The 25,441-nt window shown below is 41.9% G+C and overlaps 1 protein-coding gene across 7 annotated transcripts in view; it reads right to left on the bottom strand.

Moving 5' to 3' along the window:
* TMEM131 (transmembrane protein 131) overlaps positions 1–25,441 on the bottom strand; it is a 203,408-nt gene that overhangs the window by 92,528 nt on the left and 85,439 nt on the right. For all 7 annotated transcript variants that reach the window (XM_036302291.1, XM_036302285.1, XM_036302288.1 and 4 more), the window contains exon 5: positions 23,310–23,433. In XM_036302291.1, coding sequence (XP_036158184.1) covers positions 23,310–23,433 — 124 coding nt within the window. The remainder of the gene's footprint in view (positions 1–23,309; positions 23,434–25,441) is intronic.

Raw genomic sequence — 25,441 nt, 5'->3', positions numbered from 1 at the left:
GAGAAGTGTGTTTATCAGTAATAAGCCATATATTTATGGACATTCAGTCTCAAACTATCATATTGGTGAAACATATTTTTTCTTTAAATATATTTTATTGATTTTTTACAGAGAGGAAGGGAGAGGGATAGAGAGTTAGAAACATCGATGAGAGAGAAACATCCATCAGCTGCCTCCTGCACACTCCCTACTCAGGATGTGCCTGCACCAACGTACATGCCCTTGACCGGAATCAAACCTGGGACCCTTCAGTCTGCAGGCCAACACTCCATCCACTGAGCCAAACTGGTCAGGGTGATGAAACATATTTTTAAAGGAGCACATAGATATAAGAAAAGCAAAAAGTAAAATGGTTAAATAGAGACTTTCTCAGATAGGAAATAATAAACGTCAAAATACCAGCAAAATATCACTTTAAAATGACTTTTTTTTGGGGGGGGGATAATTGATAAATCCATATTTAGTAGTGTCAACTTTACCCATCAGGTATCTACACTAATAAAAGAGAAACATACAAATCGGTGTCACTGCACTACGCCCACCAGCCAATCAGAGCGACTATGCAAATTAACCCAACAAAGATGGCGGTTAATTTGCCTATGCAGGCACGGAGCAAAGACTGAAGACTGAAGAGGCTTGGCTTCTCTGCTGTGGCTGGACAAAAGGCCTGGATCCTGGGTGCCGGAGGAAAACCGGTGCCGGCAGCCAGAGGAAGGAAGGCCTATTGCACGAATCTCTTCGTGCAATGGGCCTCTAGTAATTTTTATATATATATTTATTGGTTTTTACAGAGAGGAAGGGAGAGGGATAGAGAGTTAGAAACATCGATGAGAGAGAAACATCGATCAGCTGCCTCCTGCACACCTCCTACTGGGGATGTGCCTGCAACCAAGGTACATGCCCTTGACTGGAATCAAACCTGGGACCTTTCAGTCCACAGGCCAATGCTCTATCCACTAAGCCAAACTTGGTAGGGCAGGTACAATTTATCTGAAAGATTTTTAATTAGCTTGGAAGTAATACCAACATGTTTGTATATATATATGTGATTTCTAGACCTCTAGCTCTAGGGTAAAAGTGGAAAAATACTATTCTCTTTCATATTAGGAGTTATTTTAATTGTGTATTTTTGCCAAAGGGAAAAGCAAATTATGAACACCTTTAAAATATTTTCCTTGAAGTTGTACATGAAAACCAAAATGATAGAAGCTAAATGTCATGAAGAGAAGCTTAAACTTCAACAGAAACATGATGCTGATGTTCAGAAGGTAGGGTATATACTATTTATTCTTTTATTAATATTGAATATTTGAAATAGTCCAGGTCTTGAGATCCTAATCTGTCCATCCACCCAACCATCCATCATCCATCTATCCACCAGACATCCATCCATCCACTGATACACATACTTATAAAAGTCTGTTATAAATATAATTTGATAAATTAACATTCTAGCAAAAGTTAATCTTTAAACTTTATGTAATTCTTATAGGTTACATTACTTAGTGCAACTGTAAATACTAGAGTTTGTTTTGGCCTAATATTTTTTCCACTTTCTGGCAATTAAAATTTCCCTTTTAATTTGAAAAGGAACTCTTGGATTTAGCTCCGTTTGGTATCAACTGCATGCCAGCACTGACAATGTAGGCTTCTTTCTTCATGATTGCATCGATATGTATGCCTTCCCATGTTTCAGTCTGCATTTTCAAATAAAATTAATTTTTCTTCTTAATGGGCACAGCAAAAATCATCAATTTATTGTTATCCTATATGGAATTTGAATCAAAACTATATTTTAGTAATAATCCTTAAAAATTAGTGATATATATATATATATATATATATATATATATAGGTCCCCTCAAAAATGTATACACATACATTTTTTGATAGCTTATTTCCTTTCTGATTTAACCCATTTGAATTAATAATTATTCAAAGTGTGTACTAGTATACATTTTTGAGACACCCTGTATATCTATATATAGATCTACCTATCTGTCTAGTAGATAGCTTCAAATAGAAAGTTGGCATTTGCTGTTTCAAAAAAGCAAGCTTATGATTCTGCTTAACAAAACTACATGACAGAAATGAAGGCTGGGAGTTGAAGCTGTAGCATAACATAGCTAAGCTTTCTTAAAAGCCAAAATATGTTAATATTTAGTCAGGTGCACATTTGGCTCATTTTTCAAAGCAACAAGAAGGAAACCACTGATTGAAAATTAGAAAAAGAAAAAATGTTTAACCCTTTTCCTCCTCCTTTCTTCTTTCCCATTCAAATTTTAAAGGCAAATATTACTTTCTGCTATTATTGGATTTTTACCCTAGTCCTATATAATAAAAGGTTAATATGCAAATAGACTGAACGGTGGAGCGACCCGTTGCTATGACATGCACAGACCACCAGGGGGCAGATGCTCAATGCAGTATCTGCCCCCTGGTGGTCAGTGCACTCCCACAGGTGGAGTGCCGCTCAGCCAGAAGCCTTGAGCCAGTCATGCTTTTAGTGTTGTAGCTAAGAACTCTGTGGGGAGCAGGCCTAAGCTGGCAGTCAGACATACCCCGAGGGCTCCCGGACTGTGAGGGGGTGCAGGCCAGGCTGAGGGACACCCCCAAGTGCACGAATTTCATGCACCGGGCCTCTAGTATAACATAATTAGACAAAATTCAATGTCCATTCATGATTTAAAGATCTAAGTAAAGTAGGTCAATAGAAGGGAACTTCCTCAACCTGTTAAAGGGCATCTAGAACTACCATATTCAATGGTGAATGATTGAATGCATTCTCCGCCAACTCTGAAACAAAGTAACGCTATCCTCTCCCATGACAGCTATTCAACATTGTATTGGAAGTACTAGCCAGTGCAATGAGGCAAGAAATAAAGGCATACCCAATTGAAAGAAAGAAAAATGTGTTGTTATTCACAGATAACATAGATTTCTATAGAAAGAATCCCAAAAATATCCTAGAAGATGCTCTTAGAACTAATGAAAGAGTTTAACAAAGTTGGAGGAATGTTCGATTGTATTTCCCTATCCCAACAATTAATGATGGAATTCTAATTTTTAAAAACATATAATCTACTTATATAAAAACCCTGGGTGTAACATCACAGCCAGAAGCGCGACCAAGCGGAAGGAAGTCAGTCCTGCAGGGGTTGTCTTGGAAACGGCTGCGCCCTCCCCCCCCCCCAGCTGTTTCCTGTAAGAGTGGGGTTTGAGGCAGGAACCCACCCTCAGATCCTGGAGGCATATCTTTATAAAGTGTGCCGCGCCAGCATGGCCAAGGGTGAACCTGAGTGGGGGCAGCTAAAAGGTTTAGAAAAGACAGACAAGAGAATGAAATCTGGGTCTCGGTGGGATGCTGCTTCTCCAAGACAGCGATCACGCCCACAGCTGTGTCTTTACTTTATAGCAGATGCCACAAGGCAAAGTAAGGGCATGACCAAGATGTTTACAACATTCTCCTGGGTTTCAATCCTACTCAACTACATGCACCTGAACTCTATCAAGCCTACATCACTCAGGCACATGGGGCCACGTGTATGGACCATAGATTCAAGCTTACAACTATAGCTGTTGGCTATAATTGTGCTGGGAGGGCCCTGCCCTCCAAGCTGGGACTTGCATGTGGCAATGAGAGGACTGTACCCTCTCATCAGTCCAAGGCTTGAACCTGACCAAAACACTGTAGCGGCTCCCCACAATAAAGTTTTAATACATTATATTAGAGGTTGTGTTGGTACTGTTTTACCCACAGCGTCTACAGGAACTGCTGCAAATTTATTTCTCGGTGGAAGAACCTTTCATTCCCAATATAAATGTCCAATTCCATTAAATGCACTTCAATTTCTAGACTCGATATAAACAGTGAAGTTGGTAAAACTATTAAAAAGGCCCAACTTCTCATTATTGATGAATGCACCATGGCATCTAGTCATGCTATAAACGCCATAGACACATTACTAGGAGAAATTATGAATTTGAATGTTGTATTTGGTGGGAAAGTTCTCCTGCTTGTAGAGGATTTTGGACAATGTCTCAGTATTGTACCGCATGCTATGGGATCGGCCACAGTACAAACGAGTTTAAAGTACTGTAATGTTTGGGGATGTTTCAATAAATTGTCTCTTAAAACAAATATGAGATCAGAGGAATCTGCTTATAGTGAATGGTTAGTAAAACTTGGAGATGGCAAACTTGATAGCAGTTTTCATTTAGGAATGGATATTATTAAAATCCCCTGTGAAATGATTTGTAATGGATCTACTATTGAAGCTACCTTTGGAAATAGTATATATATAGATAATATTAAAAATATATCTAAACATGAAATTCTTTGTCCAAAAAAATGAGCACGTTCAAAAATTAAATGAAGAAAATTTGGATATACTCGATGGAGATTTTCACACGTATTTGAGTGATGTTTCCATTGATTCAACAGATGATGCTGAAAAGGAAAATTTTCCCATTGAATTTCTTAATATTATTACTCCTTCAGGAATGCTGTGTCATAAATTAAAATTGAAAGTGGTGCAATCATCATGCTATTGAGAAATCTTAATAGTAAATGGGGTCTTTGTAATGGTACCAGATTTATTATCAAAAGATTACGACCTAACATTATCGAAGCTGAAGTATTAACAGAATCTGCAGAGGGAGAGCTCATTGTTCTGATTCCAAGAATTAATTTATCCCCATCTGACACTGGCCTCCCATTTAACACATTGTATGCGGGAAACATATTTATATGTTTTACGTTGACTGTAGCAGTAGAGCGTGGGACACGTATTAATACATTTTTTATAGACTAGCGATAGAATGTGGGTAACGTATAAATACATAAACTAAAGTTATCGTAATTGTACCGAACGTTGCTATTTGCGCAAAAAATTAGCAAAAATGGCCCACGCCACCTGTTAGTGCGCAAAAACTACCTGCAAACAATGTGTTAAATTAATTCGACGACAGTTTCCCATGATGCCAGCATTTCTGATGATTATTAATAAATCACAAGGACAAACTCTAGACAGGGTAGGCATATTCGTACCTGAACCCGTTTTCGCACATGGTCAGTTGTATGTTGCTTTTTCTCGAGTTTGAAGAGCTTGTGATATTAAAGTTAAAGTTCTAAATACTTCAGCACAAAGGAAATTAGTCAAGCACTCTGAAAGTGTTTTCACTTGTAATGTGTACAGGGAGATATTAGAATAAGTTTAATCACTTTATCAGTCATTGTTTGCATCACTGTTGTTTTCATATCATGTTTTTGTCGTTTTTATATCATGCCTCTGTTGTTGTTATATCCTTTTGTTACTGTTTATTTTACTAATAAATTTATATATTATTTTCATATACATTTTACTAATTTCCTTTCATCTCTCACATTTCTATTATAGAGAAAGGGCAAATAGCAATATTAAAATATCTCCGCTAATTAATTCCCTTTTTAAAAAAATATATATTTTATTGATTTTTTACAGAGAGGAAGGAAGAGGGATAGAGAGTTAGAAACATCGATGAGAGAGAAACATCAATCAGCTGCCTCTTGCACACTCCCCACTGGGGATGTGCCTGCAACCAAGGTACATGCCCTTGACCGGAATCGAACCCGGGACCCTTGAGTCTGCAGGCCGATGCTCTATCCACTGAGCCAAACCGGTTAGGGCAATTAATTCCCTTTTAATGTGCATGAATTTCGTGAACCGGACTACTAGTTTATAATAACATGCACACAGAAAGAAATATTAAGGTACTAGAGGCCCGGTGCATGAAATTCATACACAGGAGTGTGTGTGTGTTTCCCTCAGCCAAGCCTGCACCCTCTCCAATCTGGGGCCCCTCAAGGGATGTCTGACTGCCCGTTTAAGCCCAATCCTGGTGGCCCCCAACTGCCCTCCCCTACAGGCCATCTGTGGCGGCCATCTTGTGGTCACATAGGGCAGCCATCTTGTGTGCTGGAGTGATGGTCAATTTGCATACTGGTCATGCGTGGCTAATTAGCATATCAGGGATCGGGCCTAAACGGGCAGTCAGACATCCCTCTCAGTACAGGACTGCTGGCTCCCAAACGCTCACCTGCCTGCCTGCCTGATTGCGCCTAACCACTCCCCTGCCAGCCTGATCAATGCCTAACTGCTCCCCTGCTGGCCTGTTTGCCCCTAACTGCCCTCCTCCACAGGCCTGATCACCCTCACTGCCCTCCCTGCAGGCCTGGGTCGCCCCCAACTGCCCTCCCTGCAGGCCTGGGTCCCCCACAACTGCCTTCCCCTGCCAGCCTGGTCGCCCCCAATGGCCCTCCCATGAAGGCCCAGTTGCCCCCAACTGCCCTCCCCTGCTGGCCAGGTCACCCCTAACTGCCCTCCCCTGTAGGCCTGGCTGCCCCCATTTTCCCTCCCCTGCTGACCTGGTCACCCCTAACTGTCCTCCCCTGCTGGCCTGATGGCCCACAACTGCCCTCCCCTACAGGCCATCTTGTGGCCACATGGGGCGGCCATCTTTGTGTTGGAGTGATGGTCAATTTGCATACTGGTCGTGACTAATTAGCATGACTGAGGGTGTCGTGACCAATTTGCATATTACCCTTTTATTAGTATAGATAAGTCTAGTAACATGCACATCTACTTTGCTGAAAGTAATGAAAGAAGGCTTTTTAAAAATGAAGAGATAATATTGTGTTCATAGATGGAAGACTCAATATTGTTAAAGTATTAATATATCCAATGCAATTGCCATAAAAATTTCAGTCTGAGGAGAAAATGCAATGCGAAATAAGATCCTGGAATAGAAAAAGTAAACTGATACAAAAACTAATGAAATCCATACAAGGTTTTTAATGAACAATATTTCACCAATGTTAATTTCCTAGTTTTGATCATTGTACTATGATTATCTGAGATATCAGCATTAGGAGAAACTGGATAAAGGATATATGAAGACTATCTGTACTTACTTTTCTATACATTTAAAGTTAATTAAAAATAAAAAATTGCAGCAAGATTAAAAAATAAATTGACCAACTAATTTTAAAATTTAAATGGCAAGAAAAGGGAATGAGAAGAACAATGCAATTTTGAAAAAGAAAAACAAAATTGGAGGACTCGCACTACATGATTCTAGGAATTACTAAAAAGTTATAATAATCATGACCCTGTGTATTAGCGAAAGAGTAAACATATTACAACATAATGGAGTCTAGCAAACAGACCCACGCATACAAGGCCAATTGATTTTTAACAAAATGCAGAGGGATTTCAATGAAAAAGGGCAGGTTTTTCAACCAATGGTGTGGGAACAGTTATATGTTCATATGCAAAACAAAAGAAAACTCTTGATCCATGTCCCATACCATAAACAAGCATTAACTCAAAATGCAGCACAGACCTAAATGTGAAATCTCAAACTATTAAACATCTGAAGGAAAAACTGGAGATCTTCGTGACTGTGGTTGAGGCAAAGAGTTCTTACTACAACACTAAAAGCATGACCCATAAAACAAAAATTTGATAAACTGGACTTCACGGAAATTAAGGACTTCTGTTTTTTGAAAGCTTCTACACGAGACTGTAAAGAAATGATACAGCCTGAAAGAAAAGATCTGTCAATCACACATGTGATAAAGAAAACTTTGTCAATGAAAAGATGCTCAACATCGTTAGTCATTAGTAAATGTAAACTAAAGTAAAAAAGTGTACTCCTCTTTGAGTGACTAAAATAAAAAAAACGAACCCAAATGTAACAGTGGAGTGTAATAAAAATTTTGAACAACTGGAATGCTCAGACATAAATTTTTATTTATGTTCGTATAAAAATCTATAAATTAATGTTTATAATGGCTTTAACAACTCCAAACTGGAAACAACCAAATATCTTTAACTGGTGAATGGATAAAAATGGCAATGCTGCCTTCCAATAAACTATCACCCAGCAATGAAGTGGTACAAAGAGCTGAAACATCCAACTACTTGGATCAATGTGAAATGAAAGAAACCAGACTTGAAAAGCTCTACACTGTACAGTTCCATTTATATAAGCTTCTGGAATAGGCGCTACTCAGAGGCTACAGTTGGTTGAGTTGTTGATTACATGACTTTATGAGTTTGTTAAAACTCAGAACTCTACAGTCACAAGCTGATTAATGAGGGGGTACATTCTGAGAAATTCGTGGTTAGGTGATTTTGCTGTGCAAGTACACTTACACAAAACCTAGATGGTACAACCTACTATTGTAATTGCATGTGCTATACTTTTATAGGACTGGAACAGGTTTGTTTATATCAGCATTACCACAAACAAGTAACCGTAGTGTGAGAACCAACAACTAGCTTTTCTTTTTTAATACAAGTGCCCGACTTAAGCTTTGATTGCAGAGGCATCTACTTCAAAGCCAACAAAAGCATTGCCAGACACATGACCTGATAAAGAGGCAGGCTGCCTTCTTCCCACTGATGCTCCTTTGTTTTAGAGATCCTGGTTGGTATAACTGATCATTTGGGCTACTTGTTTTTTCTCTTCCTGTACTTTAAATTCCCTCTTATGGTATTTTAAATTCACCAATAAAGATGAGCCCACAAAACCATGGGCTCCCACTCTCAACCCCAATAAAAGCAAAACACCAGGCTCCTGTTGCTCTCTCTTAGGTAGTTTCTTGTATGCTCCTAGGGCCTGTCAGAAATAAACTCATTTCTAAGAATCACAGGGTGGTCCAGTCATAACACTGGTGTAGAAAGAGGAGATGTCTATGGGAAACTCACCTGGGCCAATAGCCCTGAGAAAGCAGAAAATGGTAACGCACTGCGCTATGATTTTCTGACAATGTCACTATGTGATAGGAAGTTTTCAGCTCCAATACAATCTTATGGGACCATCTTTGTATATGTGGTCCATCATTGAACAAAATGTAGTTAGTTATGAATGTTATGAGGTACACTGACTGTACACTAAAATGGATGAATTTTACTGAAAATATACTGTAATAAAAAAATATACTTTTTCAGATTTACTCAAAACCGTTTTTTAGACAACCCTCCTCCCCCTTTTTTTTTTAACAAGGGTCTTAATTTTCATGTTCCCTGGAGCAAGAAAAATAGTTGAATGTTTGGGTTTAAATCTTGGTAGGCAACAATAAACTAAACTCTACTTGACAACAAAATCACTAAACAAAGTGAATAATAATATCATTGAGTTTGTTTGGAACCACAACAGACCCCAAATATCCAAAGTAATCAAGAGAAAGTAGAACAAAGCTTTTCAAACTATGCTCCAAGGCTATAGTAATTAAAACTATGGTACTGGCACAAAAACAGACATATAGACCAATGAAACAGAATCGAGAGCTGCCAAATAAACCCCTGCATACACGGTCAACTTATATTTGACAAAGGAGGCAAGAACACTCCACGGGGAGAGGATAGTCTCTTTAACAAATGGTGTTGGAAAATCTGGATGACTGCGTGCCAAAAGTAAAACTGCAACCCTATCTTACACCACTCACCAAAATGGAAAAAAATTAAGACTTAAATGTAAGATCTGATACTGTAAAACTCCCAGAAGAAAACATAGGCGAAGAAGCTTCTTGACATTGGTGCTGGAAAGAATTTTTTGTATCTGACACCAAAAGAACAATCAATAAAAGCAAAATCCAACAAGTAGGGTTGTATCAAACTAAAAAGCTTTTGCACAGCAAAGGAAACAATCAATAAAATGAAAAGGCCATATACAGAATAGGAGAAATTACTTGCAAACCACATCCTATATAATAATCTATATATATATAAGGCTGACTGACTGACCATCCATCCATCCAACTGACCAACTGGCCGGTACATATGATGCACACTGGCAATTTAAAAATAAACGTTGACTCACGCTTGCGTGATACATATAAAGCTCTCACTGGCGCCAATCGCACGTGTGTGTTTCAATCTGTCATTGTTGATGGTGCAGTAACGTAATTACCACACGAATCTTTCTTCTAATTAATTTCCTTTCACTGTGCACGAATCTGTGCACCAGGCCACTAGTCCTATCTAATAAAAGAGAAACATGGTAATTAGCGTACGTCCGCTACACTTCCCATTGGCTAATCAGTGAGATATGCAAATTAACTGCCAGCCAAGATGGTGGCCGGCAGCCAGGCAACTTGAAGTTAACATGAGGCTTGCTTGCTTCAGTGATGGAGGAAACCAACTGTTCCCCGCCTGCCTTGCCAGCCTCTGAGCTTGCAGTTTGAAACATTCTTACAAATATAGAAGCTAAACAAAACCCCAGAAACCTGCTTTCAGCCCGCCGGGATCTCAGAGCTGGAGCTGATACAGTGTTTCGATTATAGAACTCAAACAAACCAGATACCTGCTTTCAGCAGCAGAGGCCTCAGAGCTGGAGCCAGAGCTAAAGCTGGCCCAGAATTAAAAAGAAAAAAAGAAAAAAAGGAGCAGTTGGGAGCTTCAGTCACCTGCCAGCCTGAAAACAGCCCTCAGCCCCTCACCCAGACTGGCCAGGCACCCCAGTGGGGACCCCCAACCTAAAGGGTGTGTGACCAGCTGCAAACAGCCAACATCCCCTCACCCAGGCTGGCCAGGCACCCCAGTGGGGACCCCCACCCTGATCCAGGATACCCTTCAGGGCAAACCAGCCAGGCCCCACCCATGCACCAGGCCTCTATCCTATATAGTAAAAGGTAATATGCCTCCCAGCACCAGGATCAGTGGAGCCGTGAGGCCTCCCAGCACCAGGATCAGCGGAGCTGAGAGGCCACCCGGCACCGGGATCAGTGTGATAGGGGGCAGCGCCCAAACCCCCTGATCGCCCTGTGGCTCTGTGTGTGACAGGGGGCGGGGCCACAACCTCCCTATCCCCCCTGCTCTGTTCTTGACAGGGGAAGGCACCCCAACCCCCTGATCAGCCCTGCTCTGTGCCTGATAGGGGGGAGCTCCCCAACCCCCTGATCGCCCTGCAGCTGTGTGTGTGACAGGGTGCGGTGCCCCAACCCCCCCACCCTCCACAGGCCCTGCTCTGTGTGTGACGGGGTAAAGCCATAACCTCCCCATCGACCCTGCCCTGAGTGTGACAGTGGCGGCGCCCCAACCCCCTGATGGGCCCTGCTCTATGGGTGATAGAGGGCGGCGCCCGAACCCCCTGATCCGCCCTGCTCTGTGCGTGACAGGGTACGGAGCCCCAACCCCCCTGATGGGCCCTGCTCTGTGCGTGAAAGGGGGCAGCGCCCCAACCCCAATTGGCCCTGCTCTGTGCGTGACAGGGGGTGGCGCCGCAACCTCCCCATCAACCCTGCCTTGAGTGTGACAGGGGGTGGTGCCCCAACCCCCCAATCGGCCCTACCTGAGTGTGACTGAGGGTGGCATCGCAACCTCCCAATCAGCCCTGCTCTGTGCATGACAGGGGGCGGCGCCCCAACTCCCCAATCGGCCCTGCTCTGAGCCTGACCAGGGGCTGCACCTAGGGATTGAGCCTGCCCTCTGCCACCTGGGAACAGGCCTAAGCCAGAGGTCGTTATCTCCCAAGGGTCCCAGACTGCGAGAGGGCACAGGCCGGGCTGAGGGACCCCCTCCTCCCTCCCGAGTGGACAAATTTTTGTGCACCGGGCCTCTAGTCCTATATAATAAAAGGCTAATATGTAAATAGACTGAACAGTGGAACAACCGAACTGGTTGCTATACATGTGCTGACCACCAGAGGGCGTGCGCAGAACATGGCAAGCGTTGGCTGCAGCAGGATGGTGGAGCAGGTGAGTGGGGGTGCCAGGCCAAGGCGGGGAGCCAGTTGTTGTCATCGGGGCGAGCCTCTGGTGATTACTGAAAATTCTTTGCTCCTGCACACCGCAGTCCTGCCCAGTGCTCACACCTGCTGCCGGCGCTGGTCCCGCTTGCACCCACTGCTAGCACTGGCCCCAATCGCTCCACGCCATCAGCACGTGGGAGCGGGTCTGCCGGTAGATATGGGACCGAGGGCCAGGGCGGTAGGGGTCAGATGGGGACGCGGAGGATGGGCTGAGACCCGCCCCTGTACCCACCACAGCGTCGTGACCCACAGTTCCTTTCAAGGTGCACGAATTCATACACTGGGCCCTAGTATCAAATGAGGGGTTAATATCCAAAACACATAAAAAAGTCATACAACTCAGTAACAGAAAAACAAACAAACAACACAAATAAAAAATGGGCAGAAGATCTAAATAGACATTTTTTCCTAAATTAAGATATCCAAATGGTCAACAAGTATATAAAAATATGCTCAACATCACTAATTATCAGGAAAACGCAAATCAAAATCACAGTGAGCCCTGGTTGGTGTGGCTCAGTGGTTGAACGTCGACCCATGCACCAAAAAGTCACCAGTTCGGTTGAGGCACATATCTGGGTTGCAGGCTTGATCCCCAGTAGGGGGCACACGGGAGGCAGCCAATCAATGTTTATCTCTGTCTTCCTCAAAATAAAAAATCAATAAAAACATATTTTAAAAAAAACACAGCACAGTGAGATATCACCTCATACCTCTTAGAATGGTTATCATTAAGAAAAGAAGAGGTAACAGTTATTGTGGATGGGGAGATAAGGGAATCCTTATACACTGTTGGTGAGAATGTAAACTGATACACTCATTATGGACAACTATGAAAATTCCTCAAAATATTAAAAAGAACTATCATATGATCCAGCAATCTCACTTCTGGGTATATATATCCAAAGGAAATGAAAACAGATATCAATGAGATATATGCACACCCACAGTTATTGCAACATTATTCACAATAGTCAATATGGAAACAACTAAGTGTCCATTAACTGATGAATGGATAAAGAAATTGTGATATATACACAATGGTTTACTATTCAGGCATGAAAAAAGGAAATCCTGCCACTTGACAACACAGGTGCATCTTGATGGCATAATGGTAAGTGAGATAAATCAGACAGAGAAAGACAAATACTTAATGATATCACTTTTATGTGGAATCAAAAAAGTTGAACTTGTAAAAACAGAGTAAATGGTGGTTACTAGGGGCTGGAGGAGAGAAGATTGGGGATATATGTTGTTTAAAGGTACAAATATGCAAATAAGTAGATAATTTCTGGAGATCTAATGCAGAGAATAGTGATAAGACAACAATACTGTAGTATAAACTTCAAAGTTCCTAAGAGACTAGATCTTAACGGTCCCACCACAAAAAAGAAAAAAAAAGATAATTATGTGATGATAGAGGTGTTAGCAAACCCTATGGTGGTAATCATGTTGCAACATATAAATGTTCCAATTCAAGGTACATTTACACAATGTACCTTAAATTTTCACAATGTTATGTCAATTATATCTCAAATTAAAAGAAAAAAATGAACCACACCCTCACTGTATTAATCCATCTCTTCTCAGTTTGTTTCATCACCTAACATCTTATAAAATTTACTTATTCCTCCTGCAGGACTGGGGCCTCTCACAGTGCTAGCAAAGAACAGGAACTTAAATGCTGAAGGACTAAAATGGACTCAACTGTCCAAGAAGTCACTTTGTAGACAGAATTTCCCAAAGACGGGAAAAACATGAGAGTTCAGAAGTAGGTCTGAGAGATGGGAGAAGTAGTAATTAGCATAGAATGTGAGCTTCTGAGAGGACAGATGGGTGTGAGACTTGGCCTCTGGGTGGCTGCTGAGGATGACAGTGAGAAAGGCGTCCTGAGACTAACCAGCCTTCACTGGGTTTGGGGTGGATGAGGGTGTTTTTGTGGATGCAATGGAAGCAGGGGTGTGAGAAGTGGCATGGCGTCTGCTGTTCATAAACCTCGTCAGCATATGTTGACTATGGTCCAAACAGAATGCCGGTAATGAGTTATTTTTGACCTCTGTAAAGGCCAACCCTTGATACGTGCAATACAATAGGGCAGTGGTTCTCAACCTTCCTCATGCCGCGGCCCTGTAATACAGTTCCTCGTGTTGTGGTGACCCCCAACCATAAAACTGTTTTTGTTGCTACTCCATAACTGTAATTTTGCTACTGTTAAGAGTCATAATGTAAATATCTGATATGCAGGATGTATTTTCATTGTTACAAATTGAACATAATTAAAGCATAGTGATTAATCACAAAAACAATATGTAATTATATATGTGTTTTCCGATGGTCTTAGGCGACCCCTGTGAAAGGGTCATTTGACCCCCAAAGGGGTCACGACCCACAGGTTGAGAACTGCTGCAATAGGGCCTGTAACACAGTGAAGCAGGCCTTTGGCCAAGGGGCGTGGTGCCATCAGATGGTGGCCCATTGGGAGAGGAGGCCCTGCGGGTGGAGGACTCTGCCTGTTCACATCCTCCCAGCCTGTCTTCCTCTATGGAGTCTTCCTCCCGCCTGCATAGGTCTCTGTCCATCGACTCCCATTAGACTGAATGTTTTTAACACTCATTTCAGCCTGTTAAATGTCCTCTGTCAACTCTTCCTGGAGAGCCTTATACAGTCTTCAGTTAGGTTGTAAACTACCTAATGTCTAGGGGCCACACAGGTTTCTTGTATCTCCTCACAGTTTATAGAATGCTGCCAACTAGGAATGTAACTGATACTCAAAATGCTCTTTTAATTGAATTTTCTTTTTTTGTTTTATATTTAGGATGTAAAATGTACTTCTCCCATCTCTCAGACCCACTTTTATATTTTACTTATTGGGGAATAAAGCTGTCAGTGAACAATGTCTTGGGAAAAAATTTATTTATTTACAACTCTTGCCTCCCCTATGCTGCTGTCATACCTCCCTTCTCCCCCTATCCAGAGGTAAGTATCATAAAAAGAACCTCTGTTAGTCACTGATAAATACAAAGTTCCTGAAAACTGGTAGGCACTCAACAAATATTTGTTAAATTAATTAATTCCTACTTCCACACAGATGGCAAACTATTTTTTTAATTTACATTTTCTTATGTTTTAAATTTCAAAAGTAGTAAGTGCTTATTTCACCTGGTGATACCTTGTAAAGATAGAGTGGGGCCTTGACTTACGAGTGTCCCGACTAATGAGTTTTTCGAGATACGAGCCGTCTCTCGGCCGATTTTTTGCTTTGAGTTGCGAGCTAAAATTCAGGTTACGAGCCAGCTTCAGATACCCCACCGCTAGTTGGCGCAGCGAACGTCACAGTGAACGCCACAACATCAGCCCAGCATCACGTGTCTCACTTGTTCACTGTTGATTTGACATATGAGTAATTTGAGTTACGAGCTCCGTCACGGAATGAATTAAACTCATAAGTCAAGGCCCCACTGTATATGAAATTAATGCCACCAACCCTCTTCATTCTCTTCTTTTTCAGGTTATCCAGTTAACCTGTGTATCTGTCTATACAGTACATTACTCTGACTCTTCTTAAGATATCCAAATATATAGAAATTTTGTTTTATAAAAATGGTACCATATTCTACTCTACAATGTGCTTTACTACATATTAACATATATACCATAGCACATCTATATTTATAAAAGCCTAGGCGACCATTCGACTGTTCGACCGGTAGCTATGACACATATTGACCACAAGGGGACAGATGCTCAACCCATAGGCATAGAAACATGGAACAGACTGATGAATCTCAGAGGGAAAGGGGGAGGGTGGAAAGAGATTAACCAAAGATCTTATATGCATACTAGAGGCTTGATGCACGGATTCATGCACCAGTAGGGTCCTTTGGCCTAGTTGGGACCCTCTTACAATCCAGGACCCCTCGGGGGATGTTGGACTTCTGGTTTCGGCCCGATCCCCGCAGGCCAGGGAAAGGGACCCCATCAGTGCAAGAATCCGTGCACCGGGCCTCCTTATTTCATATAAACAGAACAGTTCTAATTCATTCTTTTTATTATCTCCATAGTACTCCATACTACTGCTAATATTACATTTTGTCAATTCCCAATAACACGCATGGATGTCAGAGTTTAACCTGAAATAAAATAATGTCCAGGCTTCTACATCTAATCTATATATATAAAAGCCTAAGGGAATGTTACAGCGGAATGACTGGTTGCTATGACTGGTTGCTATGACGCGCACTGAGCAGGCAGGGGGCGAGCAGGCAGGCAGGCAAGTGGTTAGGGACAAGCAGTCCTGGGTTGCAAGAGGGACCCCGGATTGTGAGAGGGATGTCTGACTGCCAGATGCCCAACTGCAGGATCGGGCCTATACTGGCAGTTGGACATCCCCTGAGGGGTCCTGGATTGCAAGAGGGTGCAGGCTGGGCTGAGGGCCCCTCCCCCAGGTGCACAAATTTCGCACACCAGGCCTCTAGTTAAAAGTAATCATTAACATTCATTAATGACTTTCAATCCATGAAAAGAGATTATCTACACTAATAAAAGAGAAAAATGGTAATTGGCGTACGGCGCTACCCTTTTCATTGGCTAATCAGGGCTATATGCAAATTAACTGCCAACTAAGATTGGCAGTTAACTGCCAACAAGATGGTGGTTAATTTGCATATGTAGGCACAATGCAGGGAGGCGAAAGGGAAAGCAGGAAGAAGCCCCCTGCCACTGACAGTGATTGGAAACCCAGGGGGGAGCTAAGAGCTGGGGGGCAGGGTAAAGGCGGCCGCCTTTGCCCTGCCCCCCAGCCATGATCGGAGAATCAGGTGCCTTTTCTGCCCTGGCCAGTGATAGCAGGAAGTAGGGGTGGAGCCAGCGATGGGAGCTGGGCACGGTCGAGGCTGGCAGTCCCAGGAGCTAGGGGTCCCTTGCCTGGGCCTAAAGCGAAGCCCACGATCGCAGGGCCGCTGCAGCTGTGGGTCCCCGCTGCCCGGGCCGGACGCCTCAGCCAGAGGCATTAGGCCTGGGCAGGGGCAGAGCCTGCAACCGCGGGGAGCTGGGGGTCCCCTGCCCAGGCCTGACACCTCTGCCGGAGGCCTCAGGCCTGGTCAAGGGGCCGATCTGGTGATTGGTGATCGGAGGGTGATGAGGGTCAACTCCTCTGGCCGAGGCATCAGGCCTGGGCGGGGGGCTGGGGGTCCCCTGCCCAGGCCTGATGCCTGGGCCAGAGGCATCAGGCCAGGGTGGGGGGCGGAGCTGGGGATTGGGGGGATGTGATGGTCCCCTTGCCCAGGCCTGAAGCCTGGGTCAGAGGCGTCAGGCTTGGGCGGGGGGTGGAGCAAGCGATCAGAGGGAGATGGGGGTCCCCTGCCCAGGCATGATTCCTGGGCCAGAGGCCTCAGGCCTGGGTGGGGGTCAGAGCCAGTGATTGGGGGGATATGGGGGTCCCCTGTCCAAGCCTGACACCTCTGGCGGAGGCGTCAGGCCTGGGCAAGGGGCCGATCAGGCGATCGGAGGGTGATGGGGGTCGACGCCTCTTGCCGAGGCATCAGGCCTGGGCAAGGGGCAGAGCCAGCAATCGGAGGGGTCTGGGGGTCCCCTGCCCAGGCCTGACGCCTGGGCCAGAGGCATCAGGCCTGGGCTGGGGGCAGAACCAGTGATGGGGGGAAATGAGGGTCCCCTGCCCAGGCCTGACGCCTCTGTCAGAGGCGTCAGACCTGGGCAAGGGGCCGATCCTGCGATTGGAGAGTGATGGGGGTCAACGCCTGAGGGCTCCCAGTATGTGAGAGGGGGCAGGCTGGGCTGAGGGACACTCCCCCCCACACACACACCCATTGCACAAATTTTGTGCACCGGGCCCCTAGTTTATATATATAAAAGCCAAGCAACCGGAATGCCAGAATGACTGGTAGCTATGACGTACACTGCTGCAGCCAACCGGCCTGATCGGTGCCCCGATTGCCCCTCCCCCCCAACCTCCCGCAGCCCCTCCCTCCAATCAGGGGTGGGAACAGCCAGCCAACCTCCCATGGCTCCCCCCGCCCCCCCGATCAGGGGCAGGGCTGGCTGGTCAACCTCCTGTGTCCCGCCGCCCCTCGCCAACCCAGAACCCACCGTTGCACGAATTTGTGCACCGAGCCTCTAGTTTATTATATTAAGCATACTAAAATAAGTAGGCCAAAACACTTTAATTTTAGTCACAGATTGAAATGAAGTTTACCTTAATCTTCTGGTCTCTGTATTGTGAGGAATGGAAAATAGGTTGGTTTTTAACTTGTTCTCTGACTATATACACATTTACTTGTCTTTTGAAGAATTTTCAGAAAAACTATTCTCTTTGTGTAAGATGCATAGATAGAAGTCAGTCCCTGCGAGAGCCTAGTTCATGTCAAAATGTCACATGGGCCCTAGCCGGCTTGGCTCAGTGGATAGAGTGTCAGCCTGCAGACTGAAGGGTCCCAGGTTTGATTCCGGTCAAGGGCACATGCCTGGGTTGCAGGCTCGATCCCCAGAAGGGGGTGTGCAGGAGGCAGCTGATCAATGATTCTTTCTCATCATTGATGTTTCTATTTCTCTCTCCTCCCTTCCACTCTGAAATCCATAAAGAAATATTTTTAAAAAAGGCACATGGTTGATGTTTGGCTTGTTTTGTTTGGTCCACACTACCTGTCTTTCTAAAGTTGAATTCACTGTCAATATGTAAAAATTAGGATATCATATAAAAATGACTATTTCTGACTTTTTGGAAAATTCGAAGAACTGCACGTGGACTTACACTCCCACTTATTTATATTGCCTACATGAAGAATCTGTGTTTAGAACTATTGTTCTAGTCTCTGTATTGTGATAGCACCATGAAAAAAGTAAAAACCCTCACCTTTAATAAGGCTGAAGCTTGGATAAGTTTAGAAACAAGACACTGTTTGAATTAGCAAAGACAGTTAACAAGTTAATAAATCTGTAGGCAGTTGTGAACTATTTTAAAACTGTTTCTATTTGCACTTCATTATTTTGCCTTTAACCCAACATGTCTGAATGCCTGACAGCTGGGTGATTTCCATATGTGCATCTCTATGTACAAGTTGTCACGTACATGCCACAAACTGTACCTTACCATGATCCAAATCACTGGGTAAGGCCAACAGAACACTCAGGTCCTCGCCTTAGCCCTTGCCACTAGACACTAACTGTTTCACCAGGGCAAACCCCTTGATGGTTTAGCTCTTCACTTCTACAATAAGGGTGCTGGACTAGATGAATACACAGGTCTCTCCCAGCATTGGGAGACTACCATTTGAGACCATTAGTTCTTTGATAAAAAAAAATTGCAAAAGAGGCTTATAGGTAAAGATATAGAAAATAACTTGAGAGAACTATTGCATTAAGAAATTTTATAGTCCTGCTAATATTACATTTTGGATATCATATAAAATATTACAATTAGGATATCATATAAAAATGATATGCATATGTGTGGCTCAGTTGGTTAGAGCGACCCTCTGTGCACTGAATGGTTGCAGGTTCGATCCCTGATTGGGGCATGTGCAGGAGGCAACCGATTAATGTTTCTCTCTCACATTGGTCTTTTGGTCCTCCCCGCTCTCTCTCTTTCTCTCTTAACCTTCTTGCTCCCTCCCTCTCTCTAATTGCTAAGAATGTCCCTCTGGTGAGGAAAAAGAATTTTTTTTAATCTATATATATAAAGGCTAAGCAACAGGCTGACTGGCTGACAGGTGTGACACGCACTGACCACCAGGGGGTAGATGCTCAACGCAGGAGCTGCTGAGTGACAACTTTGTGGAGTGCTCTCTCGCACTCTGGGACCCCTCAGGGGATGCCAGACTGCCAGTTTTAGCCCGATCCCCACAGGCCAGGCCGAGGGACCCCACCTGTCAGAGGGACCCCGCTCACTCCACAGATGCCCTTTGAGCCCCAGGGCCGCCCCAGGTGCGGCCAACTGGGAAGGGACCATGGGAGGTTGGCTCTAGGGCGTATCCAGCCCGTCTGGCCCAGTCCTGCCCCACAGACCACCTTCTAATTAATTTCCTTTCAATGTGCAGGAATTCACACACCAGGCCTCTAGTATAATTATAAAAACTTTGAAAACAGCTTTTAGGTAACAACAAAGAATAACTCGAGGGAAATTCATTTTAAGAAATATTTTAGATAACAGATATTTCCAGAACCAGTTTCACAGATGAATTCTACGAAATATTCAAATAAGAGATAATACTATCCTTCTCAAACTATTCCAAACAAAAACTGAAGAGGAGGGAAAGCTCCCAAAACTTATTCTATGAGGCTAGCTTTAATCCTGATACTAAAACCTTGTAGACAAAGGCACTACAAAGAAAAAGTAAATTACAGGACAAATATCCCTGATGAACACAGACGTAAAAATCCTTAACAAAATATCAGCAAACTAAATTTATCAGTACATTAAATATACACCATGATCAAAAGAGATTTATTGCATGAACACAAGGATGGTTCAATATCCACAAATCAATCAATTTGATACACCACATAAATAAAATGAAGGACAAAAAATTATATAATCTTATCAATAGATGCAGAAAAAGCACTTGACAAAATTCAACATCTGTTTATTGAAAAAACTCTAACAAAGTGGGTATAGAGGTAACATACCCTAACATAATAAAGGCCATATATGACAAACATACAGCTAATATCATAATCAATGATAAAAAGCTGAAAGTTTCTTCTCTAAAATCAGGAACAAAACAAGGATATCTACTCTTGCCACTTTTATTCAACATTGTATTGAAATTTGTAGCCACAGCAATCAGACAAGAAAAAGAAATAAAAAGTATCCAAATTAGAAAGGAAAAAGTAAAACTGTTATTTGCAGATGACATGATACTAAACATAAAGATTCCACCAAAGACTATTAGAACTAATAAGTGAATTCAGTAAAGTTGAATTATAGAAAATTAATATACAGAAATCTGTCATGGTTCTATATACTAATACTGAATGATCACAAGGAGAAAGTAAGAAAACAATCCTATTTACAATTGGCATCACAAAGAATAAAATACCTAGGAATAAATTTAACCAAGGAGGTAAAAGACCTCTACCCTGAACCTATAGATACTGATGAAAGAAACTGAAGAAGACACAAATAAGTGGAGGGATATGTTCATGGAATCATTAAAATGTCCATACTACCCAAAATGATCTGCATATTTAATGCAGTCCCTATCAAAATACTAATGGCATTTTTCATAGAACTAAAATAAACAATCCTAAAATTTATATGGAACCACAAAAGACCCTGAATATAACCTGGCTGGTTTGCTAAGTGGTTAGAGTGTTGGGGTAGAGTATCAGCCCATGGACCCAAGGGTCACTGGTTTGATTCCTGGTCAAGGGCATGTACCTTGGTTGCAGGCTAGATCCCCAGCACGACGGTTAGGGTACGTGCTGGAGGCAGCCAATTGATGTGTCTCTCTCACATCGATATTTCTCTCTCTCTCTCTCTCTCTCTCTCTCTCTCTCTCTCTCTCTCCTCTTTCTCTCTCTCTCCTCTATCTCCTATCTCTATATCTCTATCTCCCTCCCTCCCTCCCTTCCTTTTCTCCTCTCTAATGGAATCAATGGAAAAAAATATCCTCATATGAGGATAAAGCAAAATAGACTCTGAATAGCCAAAGAAATCTTGAGAAAAGAACAAAGTTGGAGGTATCATGCTCCCTGATTTCAAACTATTCTACAAAACTACAGCAGTTAAAACACTATGGTACTGGCACAAAAACAGACACATAGATCAATGGAACAGAATAGAAAACTCAGAAATAAACCCAAGCTTACATGACCAATTAAACTATGACAAAAGAGATAAGAATAAAGACAGTCTCTTCAATAAATGGTGTTGTTGTCAAAACTGGAAAAGTACATAAGAAAAAAAAGAAACTAATTTCTTACACTATATACAAAAAACCCTCAAAATGGATTAAAGACTTAAATATGAGACATGAAATTATACAAATAAAGGAAACATAGGTAGTAACTCTTTAACATCCATTTTAGCAATCTTCAATCTCGCCCAAGAATATCTTTTATTGATTTTAGAGAGAGGAGGGGGGAGGAGAGGGAGAAAGGGAGGGAGAGAGAAGAGGGGGGGGGGGGAGGAGAGAGAAACATGGAGAGGTTGCCTCCCACACACACACTGGACCAGGAATTGAACCTGCAATGTAGGTATGTGCTCTGATTGGGAATCAAACCTGCAATCTTTTGGTGCACAGGATGACATTCCAACTAACTGAGCCACCCAGCCAGGGCAATCTTAGCAATGTGTGTTGGGGGGGTTTTTTTGTATGTCTCTTAGGGCAAAAACAACAAAAGTAAAAATAAACAAACTGGATAACATCAAACTAAAAGGCTTTTGCAATGTGAAGGAAACTATTAACAAAACGAAAGGGCGGCCAACTGAATGGAAAAAGATATTTGCAAATAAAATATCTGTAAGAGGTTAATATCCAAAATATATCAAGAACTCCTACAACTCAACAACAAAAAAGACACCAAAAACTCCAAACTACCCAATTAAAAAATGGACAAAGGACATGAACAGACATTTCTCCAAAGAAGACATGCAGGTGGCCAACAGACACATAAAAAGATGTTCCACATCACTAACCATTAAGGAAATGCAAATCAAAACCACAATGAAATATTACCTCGCACCTATCAGAATGGCAATCACTAATAAATCAACAAACAACTGTGTTGGCGAAGATGTGGAGGAGAGAGAACCCTCATGCACTGTTGGTAGGATTGCTTACTGGTGCAGCCACTATGAAAAACGGTAGGAAGATTGATCAAAATATTAAAAATAAAATTACAGCCAGGCCAGTGGGGCTCAGTGGTTGAGCATTGTCTACCTGTGAACCAGAAGGTCACAATTCAATTCCCCGTCAGAGCACATGCCCGGGTTGAGGGGCATGCAGGAGGCAGCCGATCGAAGGAGGCAGCTGATCGATGATTCTCTCTTTCCCTTCTTGTCTGAAATCAATAAAAATATTTAAATAATAAAAATAAAATAACTCTATGACCGAGCAATCCCACTTCTGGGTGTTTTTCTGAAGAAAATGAAAACATTAATTAAAAAAGATACACGTACCCTATGTTCCTTGCAGCATTATTTACAATAGTGAAGACATGGCAGCAACCTAGGAGTCCACCGTTAGATGAATGAATAAAGAAGATATACATAGCCCTGGCTGGTGTGTTTCGGGAGGTTGAGTGCCATCCTGAGCACCAAAAGGTTGATGGTTTGATTCCCGGTCAGGGCACATGCCCAGGTTGCAGGTTCAATTCCTAGTCAGGGTGTGTATGGGAGGCAACCAATTGATGTTTCTGTCTCTGTCTGTCTCTGTCTCTCTCTGTCTCTGTCTCTGTCTCTCTAACCCCCCCTCCAAAAAAATTTTAAAAATATGCTTAAAAATTCTAGACATTTCAAACTCAATAAAAATCTGCTATAAATAAGAAAGACTTACCCTATTTTGAAAAAATGATGCATGAAAATGTGATGTTGTAGCAGATATTGATATTAAAGTAATAGTTTCTTCAGAACTAGGATTATGTAAGTAAACTTTTTCCATTTTTGGCATTCCAACTGGCCTGTACAAAACAAAGAAAAAGAAAAGAAAATTACTGTCAATAATGCTTCAAAGATCATTTCTAGCTGTTGAGTTAATTTCTAGTTGTTAAAAAAATCAAACATTAACGAGAGTATAAGGGGGGTAAATGGTGATGGAAGGAGACTTGACTTGGGGTGATGAACACACAATACAATATACAGATAATGCATTTGTTATAGTATTGTTCACTTGAAACCTATATAATTTTATTAAGCAATATTACCCCAATAAATTCAATAAAAAAGAAAAAATCAAACATTAAAGTTATTAGGCAAATACATTTATAAACGTTTAAAACAATTTATTAAATTAATTTATATTTAAAGTTACACATAAAGATGCACTTAGCCATTCAACAAATATTTGAGTGTCAATTATATGACACATATTGAGCCAGGTGCTGGAAAATAATGAAGCAAGTCTCCACTTGGATGAAGCTTGCAGTGTTGTAAGGAAGCAGGCAGGAAACAAAATAGTCAGATCCTTTTATCTCTTTCTGTAAAACCACTCTGCCTTCGTTCTAATTTGAATTATGTCCTCTTCTTCCCCAATTCCACTGATACATGCTCTTCAATTTAGGAGGAGAAATTGGCAGTTATGTGAGAAGCTCTGCCTTATGAGCTAGGGGCTATTATCATCCTCACTTTACAGATGGGGATACTGAAGCACATGAAATTTAATTAATTTGTCCAAAGTCATATCCAGCTTTAGCTCATGTTCTAACACACTGTCTCCTCTCATGGGATAAATATAACGCACACTCAGTGGTCTATGTGTGGAACTGGGGCTCCACCTTGGGGATCATCTCCCTTCTTAAATTCACAAGTGATAAAGACCAAGGCCTGGCCTTCTCTCCTTCCTCAATATGCATTACAAGACAGGAGCTCCTAAGTTCACACCAAAAAATAACAGGATCTGTGAGGAAAACAATCCACTAAAAAACATACTATGCCATCATAGGCTGCAATGTTACCCATTTGCTTCTGAACCTATGAGAGATTACACTTTTCCACCTTAGTAACATTAGGCTTGGCCTTACGGCTTGCTTTAGCCACTGTAATGTGAGCAAAAGTGACATCCATCATGAAGTTTTAAGAGCCTTCTTGCTTCTTTTCTCTCTGCCAAGAAAGTGGCATTTCCCAGAGAGGAGTGCTCTTTCAGTCTAAATCCCAGTGAGATTTTGGGTTTAGTTGTGGTCACAGCATCATCTAATAAAGGCTGAATAATGCAGACCAGAAGCTAGAAAAATTGAACCAAGAATTAAAAATAAGAATAAGGTAATATACTTAAGGAGATATGGCAAGATATTAGGAAAAAGCAAGAAATCATAGAAAACGAAAGAAAATCTTAGTATAAAAATATAACATATAAAGGCAACAGATAGGACAGATATGTAAAAATCTATTAATGAGTCAGAAAAGCAGACTGACAATTTACTTCAGTATTCATCAAGAAAGAATATTATTTACATATTTAAAATATTTTAAGACAGAGCTATAAAATCAAAAAGAAAATGGGGATATGTAGGCCATAACTAGAAGTGTTAATATTTGAAAACTGAAATGTAGAACTATTTGAAGAATATGAACAAAAATAATGAGCCAAACCCAAAATTTTTAAAAAGCTGAAATAATTCCTGATTGTAAGGCTTTATGAATGTCAATATCCTGTAAACATCAAACCTAATTCACCAGCACTTCACTCATTTTCTTTTACAGCTTCAACGGACTCATCAATCCCAGGATCATGGGCACTGTCTTGGATTATTTTAAACGTTTTTCTCTTCTAGACTAGAGTAACAATATTTTCTTTCCATATTACCCCCAAAAGTCAGGTTCATAGGCTTAAGGTCCACAAACTATGTAAATAAGAACTTACCACTGTCTTTTGTAAACATTTAATGCATTTTTTTAAGGTTTTCATAACAGTTTGCCCTGCTGTTTATTTTTCCATCAGGTTGAGAATTTATAATGCTGACATAAAGTTTT

Source organism: Myotis myotis, unplaced genomic scaffold (genome assembly GCF_014108235.1).
Source record: "Myotis myotis isolate mMyoMyo1 unplaced genomic scaffold, mMyoMyo1.p scaffold_m19_p_30, whole genome shotgun sequence".
Taxonomy (NCBI): Eukaryota; Metazoa; Chordata; class Mammalia; order Chiroptera; family Vespertilionidae; genus Myotis; species Myotis myotis.
This window is presented reverse-complemented; position numbering and strand designations above follow the sequence as displayed.